This window comes from Lynx rufus, unplaced genomic scaffold (genome assembly GCF_022079265.1).
Source record: "Lynx rufus isolate CCGP_SWC_20201006 ecotype Redwood Valley unplaced genomic scaffold, mLynRuf1.p SCAF_2, whole genome shotgun sequence".
NCBI classification, from domain to species: Eukaryota; Metazoa; Chordata; class Mammalia; order Carnivora; family Felidae; genus Lynx; species Lynx rufus.
The window spans coordinates 98,232,722-98,256,847 of record NW_025814834.1 but is presented as its reverse complement, the minus strand read 5'-3'; the positions used below and the strand labels follow the sequence as shown (position 1 = coordinate 98,256,847).

The 24,126-nt window shown below is 38.2% G+C and overlaps 1 protein-coding gene across 2 annotated transcripts in view; it reads left to right on the top strand.

Annotated features, from left to right (window-relative positions):
- The first annotated feature begins 11,043 nt into the window (after positions 1–11,043).
- The window catches only part of SLC35F5 (solute carrier family 35 member F5), a 37,856-nt gene continuing 24,773 nt past the window's right edge, over positions 11,044–24,126 (top strand). For both annotated transcript variants that reach the window (XR_006962871.1, XM_047084717.1), the window contains exons 1-7: positions 11,044–11,314; positions 12,188–12,278; positions 12,425–12,566; positions 16,689–16,832; positions 19,640–19,702; positions 21,775–21,856; positions 22,633–22,823. Coding sequence is in view for 1 of the 2 variants with exons in the window: in XM_047084717.1 (XP_046940673.1) it covers positions 11,275–11,314; positions 12,188–12,278; positions 12,425–12,566; positions 16,689–16,832; positions 19,640–19,702; positions 21,775–21,856; positions 22,633–22,823 (753 nt within the window). In the remaining variant the exon portion in view is untranslated. The remainder of the gene's footprint in view (positions 11,315–12,187; positions 12,279–12,424; positions 12,567–16,688; positions 16,833–19,639; positions 19,703–21,774; positions 21,857–22,632; positions 22,824–24,126) is intronic.

Below are 24,126 nucleotides of genomic sequence, written 5' to 3'. Positions count from 1 at the left end.
AAGTTTCAAAGTACAGTTCCAAGTGAATGCATATCACTTTCACATCAACATAAGAAAAATTAAAAATTGACATACGAAAAATCATTAAGTCCAACCATATTTAGCTGGGGACCATCTGTATGTTCAGATCTATTCATTTCATTTATTAAAGGAAAAGATCATTGACAGTTTAAGGGGGGGGGCAGGGAAGGTGGTGGGACAAAGACAGCTGACATCTCTCACTGAAAATTCCTGGGTGGAATATACAGAGGGGCGGGTTTTAATGCCCTTGGGGGAATGATCAACTTGGTCTGTCGGGAAAATTGAAGGGTCAATCATCTAAACTACAAGAGACTCCTTTTTAGCTGTAACAGATGCACAGTGTGCAAAAGAACCTTTTGTTTATTTTCATCAGACTGGAAAGGCACGGAGAGATGGGGTGTATGTTAAATCACCGCATTTAAAATACTACCTTAATCTGTGCAGGATGCTAGTAGAGGGGGAGGCTGGGTGGGTAGGGGGCAGGGGGTACACAGGAACTCTATATACTTTCTGCTCAGTTTTGCAGTGAACCTAAAACTGCTTTAAAAAACAAGTCTATGGGGAAAAAAGAAATGTCTTAACATTTGCTAAGACATTAATGCTAAGTTTAGTGGACTCAAACTACATTTTTCAAATTTTCCTATTTCATCTGTCCTTCTCATATTTAATGACCTCAAAAATCATACGGTTTCAGTGATAACAGCTGCTCCAAGGAGACGATAATGATGCAAACTCCTGGCAGGGGGAGAAGCTGAAGTGAAGGTCATTCTAAGATGAGGCTTTTCTGACAGCTTCGGCTGCCTGGTTTTTTTCACCACCTGCACCTCCCTGATTTTCAAAGTACCTATTTTATATCTTAATTGAACTGCAGTTTAAAACCCTTGAAAGCACAACACAGAGGATTTTTGGAAGGTGAAGCAACACTTCAGGTATTTTAGATTTTGCAAGATTCAGCTTTTAACATCTGGCCTAACAATATCCACATAAATGATAGCTCACTACTTAAAAAAAGAGAGAGAGATAGAAGATTTAAATGCATCTTCTAGGAGGCAAATTGAGGAGATTTTCAGCAGGATTTATACTCCCCCCCACCTCCTGCAACACAGTGTTCTGGTTGCCACACCCTATCATTACATTAGTTGGTTCCCCTCCTTTTCCTGGCTTGGAGCAGCACTCTGCTTTGCCACCTGTTAATCCCATTTCATGCTTTGGAGTTGCCCACTTGACCACTGGTTTTATCTTTGATATTTTCTAGCAGCTGTCATAGATCGCACAGGATAGGATTTGACAACAAATCTGTATTTCTTGCTCAGTTCCGACCCTTCTACCTGCTCAGCCAGTTTTACCCACTCAGCAGATATGCGCATATGCTCCAGGGACTCTCTGAGGCACTGAAGATATGCACATTGTGCTGTTGGGAAGATATTTAATACTCTTGGTGGCGATACCACATCCAATTCATAGGCAAGTTCTGTTTCTAAAACCTATCTTAAGGTTGTCCAGTTGTCTACATTTTCATGCCTTCTCATCAAGCCTGAGGCACCATTGTCTCAGGACTCCCACAGTGACCTTCTGATCTCTCCACTTCCTCTTAACCCACTCCCTATGTGTGCTTCCTATGGCAGCCAGAGCAATTTCTTTTTTTAACATCACCCAGAATGTTGTCGCTTCCTTGCTTAAAACTGATCCATGGCTTCCCATCACACTAAGAAGGGAATCTTAACTTTTTACTATGAGCCTCAGGACTCTGCACATGGGCTGCCACTTGCCACTCCCATCTCATGTTCGTGTTGAACACCTGGTCTTCTTTATTTTTTGTTTAATGTTTTGATTTTTTAAAGTTTATTTATTTATGTTGAGAGAGAGAATGAGCAGGGTAGGGGCAGAGACAGGAAGGAGAGAGAGAATTCCAAGCAGGCTCCATGAACCATGGAGCCTCGAACCCATGAACCATGATATCAGGACGTGAGCTGAAACCAAGATCGGATGCTTGATTACACCTAGTCTTTCTTAAACCCACCTGCTGATTCCTCCATGGAGTTGCTCTCCCCACAGACTGCAGTTCTCCATTACTGGCTCAGTCTCAGTCTTTAGAACCAAAGTCATCTGCTTAGGGTCTTCCCTGACAGATCTATTGGAAATGAGCCTTTCCTACTTACTAACATGTCTCCATGTTTACTTCCTTCTGAGCATTTATCACCATCCATATTTGCTTATCTATGTACCTCTCCCTTCTAGAAAATAAACTTCATAATATAAGGGCCCTATTTGTTTTGTTTATTGCTATATCTCTAGGTACCTTGAGGTTAAGGTCATTCTTAGATGGTCCAGTATCTTGAATAGAGGATGGAACACAGTTGGCACTCAATAAATATTTGTAGAGCCGATGGATATTTGCCCCATATTGTCTAGCAATGGTCATTCAAGAGAACATCAATAAATACTTTTTGATCAATTGCCCTATGAGGGCCTATGATAGAAAACAATACCTTGGCAGAATTATGTTTTGAGTTATAGTTCTACATTTTATTCTTCAGAGTTACTAGGAATTATAACATCATAAACTTACGGTATAAAATATTTAGTGTAAGTGATATATATATTATATATTATACATATATACTATATATTATATGTATATGTATATGTATATATGTATATATAATATATAATATATATACACATATACATTAGTACAAACATGTATTGCAACACTTTCTAAAGGATGTCCTATGCATAAAATGGCACACTTAAATATTTAAAAATTATAACATTATGAATAAACTTCACTTACTAACATGTATTTTTTGTGAGCTCCAGAAGCAAAACCAGGTACTTGAAGTCTTGTCTGAAGCAAAGGTCCCAGAGCCATCTTAGGATTTCTCAGGGATGTAACTCTGGCCACAGAAGCAACTCCCCTTCAATAGAATCACTTTCTAGGAAACACCCTCTCACTTGGTTAGGGGTAACTTAGTGATGTGGTCATTTTCTGTGCCCCCCACACATTCTTGGGTACAAACCAGGAGAATGAAAGTGGTGATGGAGAACAGCTGCTTTTAAGGAATGGGCTCAGTCATTTTAGGTCACTAAGTATAAAAGTCTCCCTTTTTAGACTTAGTAAGTTGAATCTTTTTGTGAATTAATTAATCTCAAAGGGGAGAGGAACTCTTTCACGATTGCAAAACATAAGCCTACCTCCATGTGACAGATGACTCTCAAAAGTCAAATGGGGCCTGGACAAATTGAACTCCTACTACATGAACTACCCAGCATGGACAACTTGTAGCAGGACACTATTTTTAGTACCTTTGGTTTATAACCTGAATTCACCCAGGCTTTCAAGTGGGTACAAGTTCACAGTATCAGCTAGATCTCTCGTTTCACTGGCTTGCACTCTTATCCGTACACATACATAATGCTGGGCCTCATGCCCTGAAAGATCTCCTATACCCCTCTAGTGATTTCTGGAGTCTAGATGCTCCAAACATGTGCTCACACAAGAGCCTTCTCTCTCTTTTGGATGGTGCTTAATTCATGAGGATGAAACCATAATGAATGGGATTCATGCCTTACAAAAGCAGCTCCAGAGAGAGATCAGTGAGATCAGTGACCATGTGAGGGCAGTGAGACACAGTCCTGTCTATGAACTAGGAAAAGGGCCCTCACCTAAATGCAGCCATGCCAGTGCCTTCATTTTGAACTTCCCAGCCTCCAGAACTGTGAGAAATAAATTTCTGTTATTTATGAGTTACCCAGTTTGTGGTATTTCGTTATAGCAGCCTAAATGGACTAAGGTCGCCTCCCTTTGGGCCACAGTGAATAGTGCTGCTATGAACATGCGTGCACCTGTAAGTGAGCTTTCTCTTACTGGGTGAAACCACTACATTTGGGGCACCACAGAGGGCTTCTACCTCTCAGCATCATTGTTGCACTGCTATGCACCCTCAACAATGACTTTGATGGCATTAAGGTTGTGTGGTTCTCATTTTGTGTGTTGTGTTCTATTCTTTTAGAATGCCGCTTGTTTTTCAATTTCTTACAGAATTTTGAAAGGAAGAGCCCTTTCTCTGTTACTTCTTTCTGCTAGTGTTCAGTGAGGCTGATATGCTAGAAATGAGAATAATATAAGATTTTACTTAACATTGCTCCTTTTCTCTGAGGACCAAGACTTTCTTACAGGGCCACAGACTTGCTCCTGGCTTCTTTCTTTCTTAGGATGAGCCATTTTCAAGAAAAACCTTGGTCTTCATGTGCCTGCCAGTGAGTCCCAGATAATTCCGAATGCCTCTTAGACTCCAGCTAGAGCTCCTATTACATATAGATAAAAGGATTCATGGTTAAACCTTCAATAATGGGTACATAATGGTTTGGGTTAACTTGACTATAGCAAATACATGTGGTTGTTTATTCAGATGTTTACTGGTTGTGGTTTTAAAATATGTCCACAAATTTGATACTTCCCTCTATCAAAGGTGGAGCCTAATTCTCACACCCTCTATCCTTTCCACCTCTCCAGTATATGGGCTGGACTTGGTGACCTGTTTCTAATGAGTAATATATGGTGAAAGTGATGGAGTTGCTCTAGGAGCTAGGTCATAGAAGACTGTGGTTTCTTCCTTGCTGTCCCTCATACTGCTTGCTCTGGAGGAAGCCAGCAAGCCACCATGTCATGAAGACACTTAAGTAGTCTGTAGAGAGGTTCACTAAGGGAGGAACTGAGGCCTCCTGTCCTTAGCCATGGGAGTTTCCCATCTTAAAAGCAGAGCCTTCAGCCCTGTTCCAGCCTTCAGGTGATGGCAGCCCAGCCGCCATCTTGATTGCAGCCTCATGAAGAAACCTTGAGCCAGAACCACTAAGCCAAGCCACTCCCAAATTCCTGACCCACAGAAACTGAAAGTTTGTTATAAAGCAATATATAATTAGTATATTTATTGAATGAGCTAGACTTTGCAGGATGCAAACAGGTAATAAGAGTATTCTTTCTCGCTTTTTTTAACCTAATAAATATGCTTTCTCTGTTTTTTGCTGCTCAGGATGAAATAATAGGCATGTTGTTTAGCTTTTCTGGACATTTTTGGGTATTAAAGAGCCCATTTTTGTCTAATAATCTTGTAATTTGAGCTCGTATACAATTTAAGTTTCATCCCTCTGCCGACTCAGGGATATATTTCAGGCCTGAAAGCATGTGGTTGGGAGGGAAGTGTGGTTGGTTTATTTCCCATCTTTCTCTACTTCCTCTCCCCCACTCCATAGGCTGTGTCTGATGCCTCTGCAGGTAGGGGGTTGGGTAGAGGAATGAAGCCAGGTAAGGAACAGAAAAGGTCTTGACTGGTTTGGTGGCAGTATGACATTTGTGACTTCTGGGAATGGCACAGTGGTACACTCATTTGCCTGTACCAACTTGCAAGAGCTAATTGTTCAATTATCAGGGATATTAGGTGGTTGTTAAACCTAGCCATCATTAAAAATTAAATTATACATAAACTTACAATTGTTTTAAAATAAAATATAATAAATTCTTATCACCTCCTACTTAACTGCATTTGACTGCAATCTATGTTCCTGAGTTTACTCATGTCTACTGCATCTGCAAGGTGGAAGTACTTTATAATGGTGTTCTACCTTGCATCTTTTCCCAATGCCATGCAGATGTCATGTGGGTAGCCTGAAGTTGGCTGTGGTGGGAGTCTGGAGCCATGGAATTATACCTTGTAAATCAGAAATGCTACAAATCTGGATCCTTTTCCTGAAGATCTAGTTGTTAAACCTTTACCAGAACATCACTGCTATGGTATATTCCAAATGCGGATCTTCATTCTCCTGGAATGCCTCTGGTGGAAAATGTGGTTTCTATAGTTGCCTTTGCATACGCTGTCTCATCTACTTGACCACTTAGAATTTCCCCCCCAAGTAGTTTTCTGTTAGGAATACCCCATTCCTCTAGGCAGCCCTAGTGTAGAGAGTTATCCAAATTGCTCCTTCCTATGGGGTTCCCTTCTGGCCCAGGAGGAACTCACCTTCTTTTGCCTCATCTGAAAGTACAGGCCGTTCCCATCAGAATTCCCTTTGCTCATCTTGCGGTCAGAGCTGCAAGCCTTCTGCAGGCTGCAGCTGCATCCTGTCACTCTCAGATTTGGACACTAGTCTTTGTGTTCCTTACTCTTGAGATACCATGTGCCATGACGTTTGAATGCTCTCTTGATGTGCCTGCCCCCTTGGTTGACTTGAAGAGAAGCACACCTCCCAATTCCCTATGGGGATATTCAGATTACATGACAACTCTCTTCAAGCGAATATTTTCCCATACTTTGAATCCTTTCATGGATTCTTAGTCTGCATATACAGCTTGGATACAAATGGTGTGCTAATGGTACAACTGGAGTTGGACACCCCCTTTATAAGTCTCCCACAGACTGTTTGAGACCTCACCTTAAAAAATGACTCTCTTTGCTACCTATTGTTTATTCTGTGTTTTGAGGCCTCTGCTCAAAGCAGGGGAAGACAAGAATAGTCACATCTAACAACCTGCTACACATGTCTTAGCCTCAATCTGTTTTTTCTTTCAAGTCTTTTCAGTTGGGAGTTGAGGCAACGCAGGCTGTACAAAGGCCACATGGGCTTCATAGGTTGCATGGGCTGAGGAAGGGTTCCAGGGACTATGAAGCTCAGTCTGAGTTGTTTACTTAATGCCTAGCAGCAGATGGGAGCTCAGCTGTTGGTGCAAATAATAAGAGAGGAAAGATCCAACGCTGTGCTGGATGAGTGCTATCAGGTATCAAGTATCAGGAACAGAGCACAAGCCAAAGATGGGGGATACGAGAATAAGTTAGAAGCTGAGGTCAAGATCACGTTGGGAAGTGGATATGGCTCTCAGAGAACTCATTACCATGCTCTAGCCTGCTGGCATGGGCCACTCAGCTGGCCGGGGCCTGGTCAGCCAGTTGAAGGCACAGGGTGGGCATGGACAATGTCATTTTAAGTTCCTTGCGATTAATTAGATGGCCTTTAGTTTCTTGTCTAGTACCTTGCCAATTATGTTTTCAACGGGAAGATACAAAAGGAAGTAATATTCAAGTAAGACCCTTTTCAAAATGAGCATCAATCTGGTGGCTAGCACAGAGTGCTAAAGGGATACTAGAGAGGCACATTTAGATTCAGTATTTCCTAGCTTAGCAAATACTTGCCCTAATTACATAGTCAGTTTTGCCTATAACATGAATTTCTTGAAGGCAGGCTCCTCGTTGTATGCAATGTCCCACAGTACTACCACACTGGTAAGTGTCAAGTGGGTAGTCAGTAATTTCTGATTTACTAAAAGTGTTTCTCTCTTATTTGAAATTCTTAGTTTCCATCATATATAAAAGTCCAAACTCTCTAACCTAGTTTCCAGAGCATGCTGCAACATCAGAACTCATCTGATCTGTCTCATTTCCCACTGTTTCTCTACATACATGCTGTGCTCTGCCCAATCAGTTTTATAACTTGCCTCTGGACACACCTTTTACTGTTGCTCACATAGGGGACCAGAATATACCACCCCAAAATATGCTACTTTGGCATAAGGATTATTTTGAGCTGGAGACAAAAGAGAATCAATAGATGTAGAAAGAAGTCTTCCCAAGGCTTCCCTTATCTGACTAAAAGGAGAAATTTGTGAAAAATGAGGACTGTCATTAATAGGAAGTTTCATGGCCATGAAGAAGGTGGAAGGTCAGTGTCAAGATGAACCAACACAAACTTTATTCCGTTAGTTTCTCTCGTATATTTACCTTCCATTGGTTTAGTGCTCTTGAAAGTTTAATAAAACTCTCTCTGTTGTTTTGTTATTTCTCTACAAATTATTGTTTTGTTAAGAGCCTATACTAGCCCGAGTTCTAACCACCCCTTTGAGTTACTCTTCATTGAGGTTTCTCCTGAATGATGAGTGTTGTACATGTTAATAAACTATTTTTATTTGATCAGTCTGTCTTTTATCAGTCTAATTTTACACCGTCTTAGCAGGAGAACCTAGGGGGATAAAAGGAAAAATAATTTTTCCTCCCTTACACTCAGACTTTTACTCTCTTAGGAAAAAAAAAAATATCATTCTTCTCCCTGCTCCCTCATTAAATCCTACACATCACTACACACTACACTACACTACACATCACTCAGATTCTACCTGTTCCTAAAGCCTTCTCTACTTAGATGTTTGAAGTGATCATGCCTTCAGAACTCTAGTCCATGCCCTCAAAGACATGGCAATGAATGATCATCAATCAAGCACTTACTTGGCATGCCTATTCTATGTACATTTGGAACTTTTAGTCAAATTTGTGTTGATATTTTGCTCATCTAACCTGCCTTTAAACCCTTTAAAATCTAAGACTTGGTTGTATTCAATAAACCCCAGTACCTGAGATACCTCAGAACCTCCCAAGTTTATGACTTTCCCTGAAGCATATGATTTACCCCATAAAATTCAGTAAGGGACACATTCAAAAGCAGTCTTTTCTATACCACAATTTGTTTAATTGCAAACCTCAATCCATTAAACTATGTCTTGGAAGCAAATAAAATCAAATATTTATTGAGCTATATGCCCAGCATGCTGGTAGCTACTTCAGAGAATAGAAAGATACATAGACTTTTGTGAGACTGAAAATACAAAGGGACAAAGACCAGAGCATATATAAAAATAGAACTCTGACCCACAACCATTGCAGCAGTCAGTCCAGAAAGCCAACCACAATCTCTGCGACAACTGGCCCAAAATGGCCAGGATTTGATCAGTAACTCCTAGTCATGTATAATTTTACTAGAGCTTGAATTGAATTGTAGTCTTTGAGGCTGGTGCACAGGAGAGTTAGCTAGTGGCTGCTCTGTACATACACAACTTTGTTTCCGTACTCATATTGTGACATATGTATTTTGTGGGAGAAATTACACTCTACATTTCTGGTGGGTTTTTTTGAAGGTGTCAGGCTTAATACCTGATGAATTTTAAGGGTCTACTTTTGTGAGATCTCAGTGAAGAGTGATCAACTTTGAAGAGTAAAAAAGGAAATTAATAAGTTAACCGTTTAGTCCTGTGAGACTAGAATAAAGGTGGTACCAACTGACAGAAATGGAGACTTGGGAAAATTAGGTATAAAGGTCAAGAGACTGCAGGAAGTTCAAGTTCATTCAACAGATATTACTGCCAACTCTGTCCTAGGTATTGTTCTAGATGGTGAGGATATATGGAGAATGATATTGACAAAAATCCTTGCTCTTGTGGAACTTATATATGAAAATGTAGACAGTTGGTATTTGGTGTGAGATTTTGAAGTTACTGAGGACTTATCCTTGAGTATATATTATCCACGATATATACTTGGGGTCCAAAGAAAGCAATGCCTGAAATTAAGATGGTATCACAGCAATCACACTAGAATCTGTTGTCACAGAGCAATACAGTGGAATCTCCTTCAGAGGGAAATGGGGAAATACATTAATGGACGATTAACCTAGGGTTGGAGACTGCTTGAAGACAGCTGGTCTAGAATTAACCGTATCTTCACTATCACAAGAGTATCACAGCATTGTCCTTTAGCAGAAGCTGTGGAAACAGGTGGTAATAATGGTAACCTGCATTTACATACATTTACAAAGTACTATCATTTGCATTATTTAATTAAGAAAAAACCAACTGCCTCCCTATGTTTACAGATGGAAAACTGAGGCCAAATTGAGAGTAGAATCATCTTCAAGATTAGTAAACAAATTGTGGTCAGATTAAGAATTAGAAGTTTTCATGATCCTTAGATACTCAGAGGTATTTATATTATTATTTTTTCAGTCTGTATATTATAAATGTAGCATATAATGAGCTTGTCACCCTAAAGAATGTTAAAGAAAAGAATAAAAAGGGTGCTGATTATATTACTTACTATATGCAACCACATTTCCCCTAAGTAGTAATTTTAAGAACATGGTTAAGATTTTTCCAACTCTCAATGACAGGTTTCTGAATAATTCATTAGAGGTGCTTGATACTGATCATTTATTAGAAACTGGTTGAGCAACACAAAAAATGTCCATTGATATTGTTTCATTAGTCATCTGAATATGTAATTTCAGTGAAACAAAAGATTTAAAAGAATTAAAAAATGTAGTATATTGTCACTACGGCAAAAAAGTTAAATTCTTCCTATTTCTTACTATTGCACTTGAAGATGTTAAAAACGCACTGGTGGTGGATAACTCCAGTTAAATTACAGAACCCTTTAGTCTTGTTTTTCTTTTCTAAATACAAATTAGGACGTTGATCAAGCATTTTTTTATGGGATAGTCAAAAGATAGTTAAGAAAAAAATCTATACAGCTTACTATTTACATTTGTGTAGTTCCATGAGCCATGAAATTGATCTAAGCCCTTCACATTTGTAAACTAATGTAATCCTGGCATGCATATGTATATGTGTGTGTGTGTGTGTGTGTGTGTGTATACACACAAGTGTGTAGATATACATAAACAGATGAGGCAGGTGCCATCATTTTCTCATATGAGAAAACTGAGAGCCAAGGAGGTGAAGTAGCTTTCCCCTAGGGACACAGCTTCTACCTCCGAGAACTGGGATCTAGTTTTACACACAAAAGGTTCCAGAAAGCAAAAGTTCTGCCAAGCCACTTTGCTTTTAGGTCCTCTCCAACTCTAGGAAACGGAGCTGCTAGCTTTGGTTCTAGGGCGGGGCCATGTGGAGCCTCGGCCACCTCCCTCGTCCTTCATTCTGCCCCAGCCACCCACGCCCGCTTCCCTCTTCTTCCACCACACCCTGCTTTACTTCTATCTCCGCTCCTCCCCAGCGTCACGGAATGGTCTTCGAGCTCCGCGCCCTTGCAGCCTGTAGTACTCCGCTCCAGGCAGCCAAGTCACCTTGGAGACGCGCCCACGCGCGGTGGGCCGTCGCGCCGCCGTGACGTAACCTCAGCGCCGCCGCCATCGGGCTGGGGGGGCGGGGCGGCGGGGCAGGCTGGCCGGCTGGGGGCGTGGCCGGGGTCCAGCTTAGGGCCTCCGCGGCCATCGCTGCCTGAGCGGTCCCTTCCCCTCGCCCACTCCCGCCCTTCTGGGCCGAGTGGGGCTGGGTGGCGTCCGCAGTCTCGCCCCGAGGGACACCGCGGCTTCAGGTGCTGGGCCTCCAGCGCAGCGCAATGTCAGGCGCCGCGACAGCTCTGTGAGTCCGAGGCCGCGGCCGTGGCGCTGGGCGGCGGCGGATCCGGGCCGAGGCCGCTCATGGTGCCGCCACGACACCATCGCGGGGCAGGAAGGCCAGGTAGGCAGGCAGGGGAGGGCCGCGAAATCAACCTGAGCCCAAACTGGCACCGAGTGTCCACGAACGGCCCCACCCCCAGCTGCTGGTGGCGGTCGGAGCGCCCTGGCCGAAATGGTGCTGGTCTCCGAGGGGCGGCGTGAGGGGAAGGCTGACAGGGGCGTGTGAGCCTGGTGAGGACTCAGGCACTAGTGGGAGCTGCTCGAGCGCCGCCTCCGGGCTTTTTCTCACTCCCTGAGGAGGCGTCACCGGCTTAACTTTTGTTTTTTTTTTTCCCCTCAAAGGAAGAGGATTCCCTTTAACAGCTGTTTCCTCACTCGTCTCGTGAATTTCTCTTTCGATCTAAAGAAAGTAGATGCGGTGACAGGCAGGGGTGGGTGCGGGAGCGTGGAGTATCCTCCCCTTCTACCACGTGAGGCGTTTGGAAACGTGCCCTCAAGACTCAAAACAAATCACTTCCTCTCAAATAATCAAACTACCCTGCAAAGAGACAGGGGACCGAGGAGACCCTCAGAAACAGGCGCGAGTCTAGACCTTGCCCCCTGTGGTGGATTCCTCTGTAGGGAGAGGCGAATGGAGTTGTGTATTTACAAAACTTGGAGGAGCTATTTACCAGTAGTTAACTATTGTTAAATACTGCCGTTTGTTGAATACTGGCCTTTTTTTTTTTTCTGTACTGTGTACGTTTCTGAATATAATTTGAAGTATACAGTGAATACCATTAGAGGCTAGAGAATAGTGTCAATTGTATTTAACACACTTAGGTATTTTTCTTTTCATTTGTTCATTTTGAATTTTAAGACTTAAAAAAGATGTGATGAACCTTATTTTGAGTCGTTGATGTTTTCGTAATCATCATTTTATGGTTGTTTTTAGGTGCGCTGAGTTCTTTACCTCCTTTTAGACTCAGATCTGCCAAGTTTTCAGGCATTGCTGTTGAAGATCTCAGAAAGGCCTTCAAAGTAAGGTAAATCCAACTTTTAATTTACCGTGTGACCTTCAAACTGAGCCTTAGCTAACAAGTGATGTTTGTTTCTCTTACGCGAATTTCTCATTTTCTATGGTTATTTTTCGAAATCTTCTCTAATGGGATCTGTATTTTCTACAAAACAGACTGCAGATGGTGTGTGTATTTATCATGAACCGGATGAATTCCCAGAGCAGTGGTTTCACCCAGCGCAGGAGAATGGCTCTTGGGATTGTTATTCTCCTACTTGTTGATGTGATATGGGTCGCATCCTCAGAACTTACTTCGGTATGTAATTCTTGTGTAGGAATGATGTTGCATTCTAGTAATGCTGCTGTCAATCTGCAGTATCTCTCTAATCATTTCTGTCTCTCATGCTTACTTCAAGCAGTATTTTGGGGGCGCCTGGGTGGCTCAGTCCTTTAAGCATCCAGCTTCGTCTCAGGTCATGATCTCACGGTTTGGGAGTTCCAGCCCCGTGCTGACATTTTGGAGCCTGGAGCCTGCTTCAGATTCGGGGTCACCCTCTTTCTCTGCCCCTGCCGTGCTCATGCTCTGTCTCTCTCTCCTTCAAAAATAAAATAAACATAAAAATATTTTTTTTAAAAAAAGCAGTATTTTGAACGTTGAATTACTTATATTTTCTTTGATAAGTGAATTCGTGTCAATTCAAGTTGAAACAAAAGATACTCTTTTTTGTATCGTAGAGTTTTCATCTGTCTTCTAGAGAGTTATTTAAAAAAAAATGAGACTATGTGCATGTTTTCTTAATATTTGAATAATGTATCTGCTGTTTTCTTGTAAATTCAGGGTTTTTGCTGTTGTTTATAAATACTATTTTCTAGTGGAACTAGTATCTAGGATGCAAAACCATTTGTCACCATTTAGTGGATAGTAAGAATGCTTTTGGACAAATGAGTGAAAGTGATCAGAGTTTTCATTATTGTGCATATGCATGAGTGCATGCACAGTTATACATTTGCCGATTCAAACATTGTAAAATACGTGGTACACCGCGCATTCAGTTAAATTTTATTTTGCCTTTATCAGAGTACTCGTGATAGTAATGTGTTATTTTGAGTGCACAAAGTAGTTTTTCTTTCTAATTATATATGTAGTTATTTTTATTTGTTTAGTTAATCTCTATAAAAAGACATGCTTTTTTTTTTTTTTTCCAACGTTTTTATTTATTTTTGGGACAGAGAGAGACAGAGCATGAATTGGGGAGGGGCAGAGAGAGAGGGAGACACAGAATCGGAAACAGGCTCCAGGCTCCGAGCCATCTGCCCAGAGCCTGACGCGGGGCTCGAACTCACGGACCGCGAGATCGTGACCTGGCTGAAGTCGGACGCTTAACCGACTGCGCCACCCAGGCGCCCCTAAAAAGACATGCTTTTTATAAAGAAGTTTCACTTTCAGAAATTACTTTTCAACTTACATGTTGCAGTCTTAAGGCTAATATACAAAAGGAAACTAGCATTTATAAAATGAACTTAGGGGCGCCTGGGTGGCTCAGTCGGTTGAGCATCCGACTTCAGCTCAGGTCACGATCTCACGGTCCGTGAGTTCGAGCCCCGCGTCAGGCTCTGGGCTGATGGCTCAGAGCCTGGAGCCTGCTTCTGATTCTGTGTCTCCCTCTCTCTCTCTGCCCCTCCCCTGTTCATGCTCTGTCTCTCTCTGTCTCAAAAATAAATAAACGTTAAAAAAAAAAATTAAAAAAAAAAATGAACTTAAATGTGAAAAAAAAGCAGTTTGCTACTGCTGGTCATCTCACATCATAGCTAAGTAAATAATTGATATTGACATTGTAGCCAATGAATAAATAAATTTTTAGCTGTTTTGGAAGTAGGCTCTGGAATACAACAGCCATTTATTTTTCACTCTTCTATAACTTTTTTTTTTTTTTTTTAGATTAACATTCTGTAGTTTAACCACAAAGAAATCTCTTTAATGTTGACAGGGAAATAAGCCTATCTTTAAAAATTTATTTTAGTTTTAAATAAATGGTTTTATTTTTATTTACCTGGTAATAAAATTTAGGACAGAAGAGGACCTGATCAAATTATAATTTAAGCAATTCCAATCTGTTGATAAGAGAATATTTTATAATTTTGTTATCCAAGAGCATATATGATATGTCTAATTTTTCAGCCAAATATGCTCATTAAACTTTTGAGATATATTGTGTATTTCAACAAGAAAATCAATCTTTGTATTATAAAAATTTTCTAACATCTACAAAGTAGAGAGAATGGTATAATGGATCTTCATATACCTAACAACTATCAAATTTTGCCAATCTTCTCTTATCAACCTCCCAGACATGTTTTCCTGGACTATTTTAAAGCACATTCTAGCCACTTATCCTTTCACCTATAAATTTTTTCATATTCACCTCAAACTGAAAGGTCCTAATTTTTAAAAATATGATCACTCTGCCATTAACATATCTAACAAAATTATAATTTCTTAAAATCATCTGGTACCTGATCCATATTCAAATTGCTTTTAATTCACTTTTGTTCCTTAACTGTACTCCCCTACCCCTGCCTTTTTTAAAAATCATGCTATTAATTTGTCGGAAAAGCTGGATCATTTTTCCTATAGGATATATCACATTCTGGGTATCACAACAAGACTGCCATTAGCCTGGGTGACTCAGACAACAAACATTTATTTCTCACATCTGTGGCCTGGAGAGCTCAAGATCAAGGCACTGGCAGATGCAGTGTCTAGTGAGGATATGCTTCCTGGATCTTAGGTGGCAGTGTTCTCACTGTGTCCTCTCAAGGCAGAAAGGGCAGCATTCTGTGGTGTCTTTATAAGGCACTAATTCCATCCATGAGGGTTCTGTCCTTAGTTATCTCCAAAAGCCTCACCTCCAAATACCATCACATTAGGGGTTAGGATTTTAACATATGAACTTGGGGAAGACATACATATTCACTTCATAACACACATTCCAAATTTTGCTGATTGTTTCCTTGGGGTGTCATTTAACTTGCTCCTCCTTTTCTCTTACTTCCTGTAAAATGGTACTTAGGTTAAGTCTTGATTTGATTCAGGTTCAGTTTTTCGGGAAAAATACCTTGGTGGAACTGGGTACTTCCCGTGATAACAAATGAGTCACAAATGGCTGCAAGTCTTACTTTGGGTGATGCCAACTTTGGCACTATAAAATTTCTTACCAACCTTTAGGTAGTAGTCAGTTATCCATATGATTATTCTCTTGATGGACTATTTCATTTAGGGGTTGTAAAATGATGATTTTTCTAAGGGTCATTACTTCTGCATTTATTAGCTGGAATTCTTTACGGAGAGCTTTCTGTAACTACTATGTGGTTATCCTGAAACATGGTTCATATAGGAAGGGTTGAATAAATCTTGATTCTTTTCTTTTGTTCATTTTAGAGTAATGTTGCTTAGCAACTTCCATTAGTAACCATAGAGTATCATTATACATTCATGGATTTTTGTATATTTACTGTGTTTCAGACAATTGTAGTTACTCCGTTTTATGCTTAAACTGTCCTATCTTTGACCAGTGGGGGCCCCTTCAAATTGGCTCTACTGTCCTTTCAGTATGATCCTATTAATCTTTAACATCCTATTTGTTTTCTGGTGCAAGATGCCCCAGGCTCATCTGGTACTTTTCCTGCTCCATACTTGGATTTGGTCATTTCTTTAAGAACCCATGGTTTCTTTTAGTGCAAGATAATACAGATTACCATCAGGATTCTATAGGTGCTTACTCCTCCTGGGTCATTTTTTCCAGGCCTTTCAGTATACATAACTAGGAATATTTTTTTAGGAAACAAGAAAATCATGAGTTCTAAGTTAAATGAAGGTGACAGGTTTTATGTAATTTCCTAACTATTAAACTTCATGCAATTTTATTCATACACTATTCTGCTTTATTACCTTCCTTTATGCTGTTTCCTCTGGGCTATTATTCAGTCCCCCACACTCAGCTCAAGAATAGCTTTTCTTAGGAAACTTCCATAATCCTCAAAATGGTCTGTCTCCCTTTGGTAATTCCATGGTACCTGTATACCCCTATTGTGGTACTTAACACATTATGCTGTTCTTTTCATAAATATATGAAAAGAAAGGCTGTCTTATTTTTCCTTAGCCTTTAGCACAAGTACTCTTTCTTGCATAGTAGGTTTTTGATGCATGTTGAACAGAACATTTTTTTTGGAAGTTGTTGCTGTTTTGTTTGGGAATATTTTTTGTATATAAGCAAATACAATATTTAGAAATGAGTATAAAATATTTTCATAATCTTTTTTGATTTTCTGTTTCGCTTGAACTTCTAGAGTTAAAAATCATGTAATAGGCTTATTTTATTAGAGATAAGTAATAAGGTTTAAAGTCATTTCATAGTTTCTGTAAATTTTTCCTCTACAGTATGTTTTTACTCAGTACAACAAGCCGTTCTTCAGCACCTTTGCAAAAACATCTATGTTTGTTCTATACCTTCTGGGCTTTATTATTTGGAAGCCATGGAGACAACAGTGTACAAGAGGATTTCGAGGAAAGCATGCTGCTTTTGTAAGTTTTAAATTTTAAGTGCTTGTTGGAGAGGGGATTTATTTTTTCAAAGTGTAAAGTTAGTAGTGTCTCAAAGGACTGTCAAATTTCAAGTTTTTAAAATGAATGAAGATAACATAAGAGAAACTGACTTTTGTCCAAAATTTTAAATTCTTCTTCTAATCAACCTGGTATCAAAATATCTTATGAGAAATCAAAGGTGCATAATCACTTTCTTGCTGTTACCTCATAACATCCTTTGAGTTGTTAAAAATTATTGAGCTGGCCCAAATCAATTAATGTGGAGATGAAAGTGAGGAGTAAGAAGAATATCTGGAGTCTTTGGTCATTTGCACACGGGTTGAATAGCATCTAATTAGTGGTAAAGTTGATTGTAGAAATGAATTCAAGGTTTTATTTATTGAAATGAGAATAGCATATTTAGGCCATATTTCAGATGTTTGGCTAACCAAATTACATTCTTTCATTGATAATCAGCACATAATGTGCTGATTCATAGAGTTGAGAGAAATGGCAGTTTATATAGTGATGTATCTTCCTTGTAGAAGTAGACACTGAATTTTTGAGAGTGAAGAATATTAAACTGCCTCTTACATTCTCTTCTTTTTCCCATCTCTCTCCTTTTCTTTTAAAATTGTGATAGAATATGCATGACATCAGATTTACCATTTTAGCCCCTTTTCTCCCCCCCTTTTTTATTGTAGTTAGATATAGATGGCATAAAATTTACAATTTTAATCATTTTTAAATGTATAGTGGCATAGAGACACTTTGGTGGCTCAGCTGGTTGAACGTCCCACTTTGGCTTAGGTCATGATCTCACAGTTTGTGGATTCGAGCCCTGCATCAGGCTCATTGCTGTCAGCACGGAGTCTGCTTCAGATCCTCTGTTCCTGCTCTCTCTCTGCCCCTCCCCTCATTCTCTCTCTCTCTCTCTCTCTCTCCCCCCCCCAAAAATAAATTAAAAAAATAAAAATAAATGTATAGTGTCATGTAATGAACATTTTAAATGCTCGGTGGCATTAAATATATTCTCTTTGCTATGCAGCCATCACCACTATCCATCTCCAGAACTTCTTCATTATCCTGAACAGAAACTCTATCCATTAAATAATAACTAACTCCCATTCCCCACTCTTTCCAAATACTTTCTTTCTCTTTTATTTTTTTGGTGTGTATTATTTTTTGTGCATTAGACTAGTATTATTTATTGTCTTTTCTAATGAACACGTTCTATTTTTTACTTTGCAAAGGTAATGTACATTATAGAAATGTGTATACATTATAGTATTACATGTAGGAATATGTTATGTGTATATAATACATGCACATTGTTGAAAATTTAGAAAATACAGAGGGACAAAAAGAAGAAAGTAAGTAATTCCAACATTCACATAATAACCCCAGAGTATTTTGGCATATATCCTGCCATTCTTTTTCATGTATTTTCATTTTATATTTTATAAATTGGAATTGTACCATTATGTCCTGTTTTACAACTGGCTTTCTGTTCTTAGTGGTATATCATGAACAATAATGTAGTATTCCTAGAACATTTTTTAATGTTTTTTTTATAGTAGTGATGAATGTTTATTGTTGAAGACAAATTATGGTAATAAGAAGAACAAGAATAGTCTGTCCATAATCTCACCATTCTAACACCACTATATATATTCGATACTTTCTAGAGCTGTGTATTTATGTGCATATATTTAAAATTATAGTAGAAATAAGTTTAATATCATTGTCTAACCTGATTTTGCCTCCCATGTAACAATATATCATAAACACTTTTCCAGGCCAATAAATAAACATTTGTTATTATCTTTTCTATTTTATTTAACTGTTCCTTGATAATTAGGTTGTTTTCACTTTCTCTTTTGATGTAAATAAATAGGAATATTTTTTATACACATCTGTAGTTATTAGGATAAATTTTGCAAAGCCTAATTGCTGGATAAAAAACTAATGCCATTTTTCAGGCTTTTGCTTCTTACTGCTAAATTACTGTCTATATTTCATATCACTGTTAGCAATGCATGTGATTGAATCCTTACCAAACCCCAACATTTATTAATTTGACAGGTGAACAGTGATACTTTGTTTAATCTGCCTGCTTTTGGTAGCTTTTTCTTTTATTTGTTGTGTAATAGAATTCTTTTTGAGTTGTCTATATCTTGTTTATTTTTCTACATTGACTCCTTCTTATTGACTTATAAGAATTCTTTTAAGAGCCTGGGCTTTGGTGTTTGAATCTGGTTCTGTCATTTGCTTATTGTTGACCTTGAGCAAGTTATTTAACTTCTTCAGACTTTAAGCAGAGATAATAGGGTAGCTGTGGGTATGAATAAAAGCATGCTTCTGCAGCACTAGCCCAGAGTTCTCCCAAGTGCAGCCCAGGCCCTGAGATCCATTTAGGGGGTTCTTGGTGTTAATACTGTTATCAGTGTAACACTAAGATGTGTTTTGTCTTTTTCACTAACCCACCTGTCCTTTTCCTGCCAATCTGAAATGTTATAATAGTATTGTGAAAGGTTGTAAGTTTTGTATTTAGACTGACTTGAATTTTAATCCTGGCTCTGTCACTTAGATGAAATCTCTCAGCTTCAGTTTCTTCATCAGTAAAATGAAGTTGATAATACCTACCTTGCATGATTGAATACTTGGCATTAGCTGCTATTTTTATTAATAATTATACTCTTAAAGGTCTACTCTGGATTCTTGATTCTGTTCCTTTGAGCTGTGAATGACAGCAGCCTTACTTTATAACATGAGTTTAATCGTATTTTATGTCCCATTATCTGTAGTTTGCAGATGCTGAAGGGTACTTTGCTGCTTGCACAACAGATACAACTATGAATAGTTCTTTGGTAAGTGCTTTTTTTCTCATCAGAAGTGGAATGGGTGGAATTGAGTCATGACAGGAAGGACTAAAATAGCTTTATAGCACCACTATATTAAGATATAGATATATCTTAAAACTGGGTGCCTTCCATAAGAATTGTAACTTAGTACTTTGTTTCCTGGGACCTAGAAGTAAGCAATTCCACCTTCTAAAGAGGGAGGGGAAGAGTATATTGGTTATGGAGTGAAAATACTAAGGGACAGTCCTTTGTCCTTTGTTTCTTACTAACTTTGTCACTTTGTGTTCATTATTATTATTATCACTTAGAAACAAATATATTTGCTGGACACTGACAATATATAAGCAGATTATTTATTCCACAAATTTTTATACAAATTTTAAGAGCAGTTAATATTTGTTAAGCACTTGTTCTAGGCTCTAGAGATATAGCTTATGTTCTAGTGTGTGAGAGTGTGTGTTTGGGGAGGGGGAAAGAGATAATAAGTGAACCAGTAAAGTAATTAACATATTCACTTATTTTAAGCATTTATAATCTAGTTGGAGAGAAAGTATGTAGAAATCTGGGTTTTTGTAGATCATTGTTAAGGCCTTTCTGTAAAATGTATTGGTCCAAATGTAGCATTCTATCTTATAAAAATTTTAATGTTACTCTAAAGTTTAACACCAGTTTGTAAAGTACTAGTGTGGTGACTTTATTATTGTTTGCCTTTTAGAACTGTAGTTGTATGCAGGATAGGCTACCAGATGCTCTAAAGAATTTATGAAGCTTAGAGAAAATCTCATTTCTTTTGTCTGGGATCTTTAAAATCAGCAAGGTTAATATCAGTTGCCTCTATCAGCATAGAAGGAAGAGTTGAGGTGGCAGACTATTCTTATAACTACTCTTCTACTGATTTTTGCTGTTATCTGTGAGATGGATATGTCAAAATTTTCTAGACCAAATGCTGTAATGAAAAATTTAGTGAATGAAGAGACTATGTCTTTTTAAAGATCCTGTTGCCTCTTCATTTACTGAATATTTTTCATTGGCAGAGTTCTATGCCAAGAGCTAAAGGGAAATTAAAACATTTTCTGTTAATTTAAGAAACAGCCTAGTTAAAGAATTGTGCCTTAAATATAGATCATTTAAAGAACATTTGTAAAAACAGAAGAATTCAGAACCATTTAAAAATGTAGACCTTTAACGCATGGTTAGATAAACCTGGCAGTTCTGTTGTCTACCACTTGATTATTTTATATCTCGGCTTCTATAAAAGTGTTTTTTTAATGTTTATTTATTTATTTTGTGAGTGAGAGGGGTGAGTGGGGTGGGGAGAGGCAGAGAGAGAGCTAGAGAGAGAGAATCCTAAGCAGGCTCAGCCTGGAGCCCAACTCTGGGTTTGATCCCACAACTGTGAGATTATGACCTGAGCTGAAATCAAGAATCAGATGCTCAACCACCTGAGCCACCCAGGTGCACCAAGTTTTTTTAAATACCATTTTATGAGGTTGTTATGAGGACTAATGGGAAATATATGTTTAACTGCTCTGGACTTGGTGTCTAGTGCATTGCAGGAACTGATAAATGGTAGCCATTTTTTTCTGTGTCCATTAAACCTATAATAGTTTTAGGAATCTTAACCTTCAGTTGAATTTTAAGTAATAAGAGGAAATAATTTGGCAGATATTTACACATTATATACTTAATTATCTCTTTATTGTCTGCCTTCCCCTTTAACCTACATGATCATTGATGACAGAGACTTTGTCTTCTTTCACTTTTATAGCCCCGTGATCTATAATGGTTTCTGACATAGTAGAAATTTAGCATGTATTTGTTAAAAGAATACATGAAAAGGAATAGGAGATAATCTGTTAGCTTGAGAAAGGGGTCTGTTTTTATAACATTTAAAGGCTAAATATCATAATGTACCAATGCTGTTCCAATATATTTTGGAAAATTCTCTGTAAATATGGTGGTGAACAGCTGTGTTTTGAGCGGTATATATGACTATATACTCTCATCTTAAATTTTAGACAATATATCAACTATTATATTTGCTGTTTATATTTGTTTCTGTTTTTGTTACATTCTAGAGTGAACCTTTGTATGTTCCTGTGAAGTTTCATGATATTCCAAGTGAAAAACCTGAGAACACAAACATTGATACTGAAAAAAGTAAGCAAAATTTAGAATTTTATAACTTAGAAATGGGAAGAAATTTTAGTTTCATTTAAACCATCCCCAAACTTAGTGATTTTGTGGGTTGACTAGGATCACCTGGCATTTCTTCTTTTCCATGTGGTGTTGGCTTGGCCTGTAGTCTTCCAGAAGTTTTGTCTAGAAGGTTTTATTAATTCAACTAGAAATAATTTAAAAATATCAGAAATCTGTATGGTTTTATATTTTCAAATGGACAGTGTCCTCTTCAGCCATGCCACTAAACACCCCTAATAGCAAATTATAAGACTTTCTTGTATCTGTGAATGGTGCAAAGAATGTCAGCTTCAGTGTAAGACAGTGTTTATCCGTAATACTCTCTTGCGAAGAGTGAACCTCTAGAGGAGTGTTCCGCATGCTTGACCAGGAAAATAATTCTCGTAAATTGGGTATCTATGAGGAAAAATCCAAGTAAAGTTACACAATAAATGCTAAAATAATAACCATACTATAATCCTGGCCAGGCAATATATGTACATAATTGCAGAACCCTTGCTTGAATATTTGGTCTCATTTTAAAGCCTTTAAAACATTTTTATAGATGAAAACCGTTTTCCTGTTAACCCTTTGAGCAGAGCTGCTCCAGTTAATAATATAACTGCTTTTCTTTGCTGTCCAAGTCTGATCATATATGGATTAAAGAATACACATTTATCAGTAAATTAAAATTTATGGGTTTTGTTGGATGTGAGGGGAGACATTTAATGATTTTGTATTATACTTTTCCTTTTAAGCTCCCAAAAAGTCTCGTGTAAGGTTCAGTAATATCATGGAGATTCGACAGCTTCCATCAAGCCATGCATTGGAAGCCAAGCTGTCTCGCATGTCACATCCTACTGTGAAAGAACAAGAATCCTTACTCAAAACTGTAGGGAAACTTACTGCAACTCAAGTAGCAAAAATTAGCTTTTTTTTTTGCTTTGTGGTAGGTCTTCTCTTTATTATATGTTTAGAACTTGAATTTTAAGACAGTGTACATACCAACAGTATGCTATTTAAGTGTAATACTGTTAGTTTGCTTAATTGTGACTTTAAACTCAGCTATCTGGCATCATTGGGGAATTTGAGTATCAGAGTCAATAATTGCTTGCCATACCTCAGAGAATTCGGTAATTACTATAACATTATAGCTACTTCTGTATATATTTGGAATTTGACATTGCTTCAGGGTCAGAATAATTAATAGTTATTTTATACTATGATGTATACAAGGGCTAATAAATACCCAGAGAAGAGTTTACTGTATGCATTGATTTTGTCAAAAAAGTGGTTTGGTGGTTGTATAATAAATTCATGTAAATGTGGTCAAATATTTTAGCAACTACTCATAGTAAACATTTCTACAGAATTTTTTGTAGTATTGTTGATAGCTTCTTTATTAATATAGAAACTGAAAAATGTGCTTAAGATTTCATGATAGAACAATCGTGTAGCAAATACTCTTTTTGAATAAGCTGGGATTACTTGTCTGAGTTAGTGAAAACTCTGGAGTTTAGAATTTAATAATGAATTTCATTGCTCTTTGCTGTGTATGTCATTGGAAGCAGCCTAATCCAAGGTTCTTTAGTATGAGCCTATAAGATTTAAATTTATATTGAACTTTTTTAAACACTAGATAATGCATGCTAATGTCAATATCATTAGCCTGATTATAAGATTTTTTTACTTCCCAGTTTTGCCTCATTGCGTAGCCCACTTTTTTCTATCCTCTTCCTGGATAACATCTAGTTGAGTGTTACTTTGATTAATATATTCAGCAGTGCAAATCAGAAAATCTTTGTGAGTTATGATAATTACATATATACTGAAAAGCTCATACATTTGGATTATGCTGTTAATATGAATTTCCAAATGTTTGCTTATTTTAAAAGAATGTAAGGCTCATACATTTGGATTATGCTGCTAATATGGATTTCCAAATGTTTGCTTATTTTAAAAGAATGTAAGGCAAGACTAAGATTTATTAATTATATGTTACCTAATTTTCAAATGAGACTTGAGGTGGAGAATAATAAAAGCATCTATATAGTAAAAGTTAAACCTGGGTGGCTCAGTTGGTTAAATGTCCAACTCTTGATTTTGCCTCAGGTCACTATCTCACACTTCATGAGACTGGGCCTCACACTGGGCTCTGTGCTGACATCATGGAGCCTGCTTGGGATTCTCTCTCTCTGTCTCTCTGCCCCTCCCTTGCTCATGGTCTCTCTCAGAATAAATATATACACTTT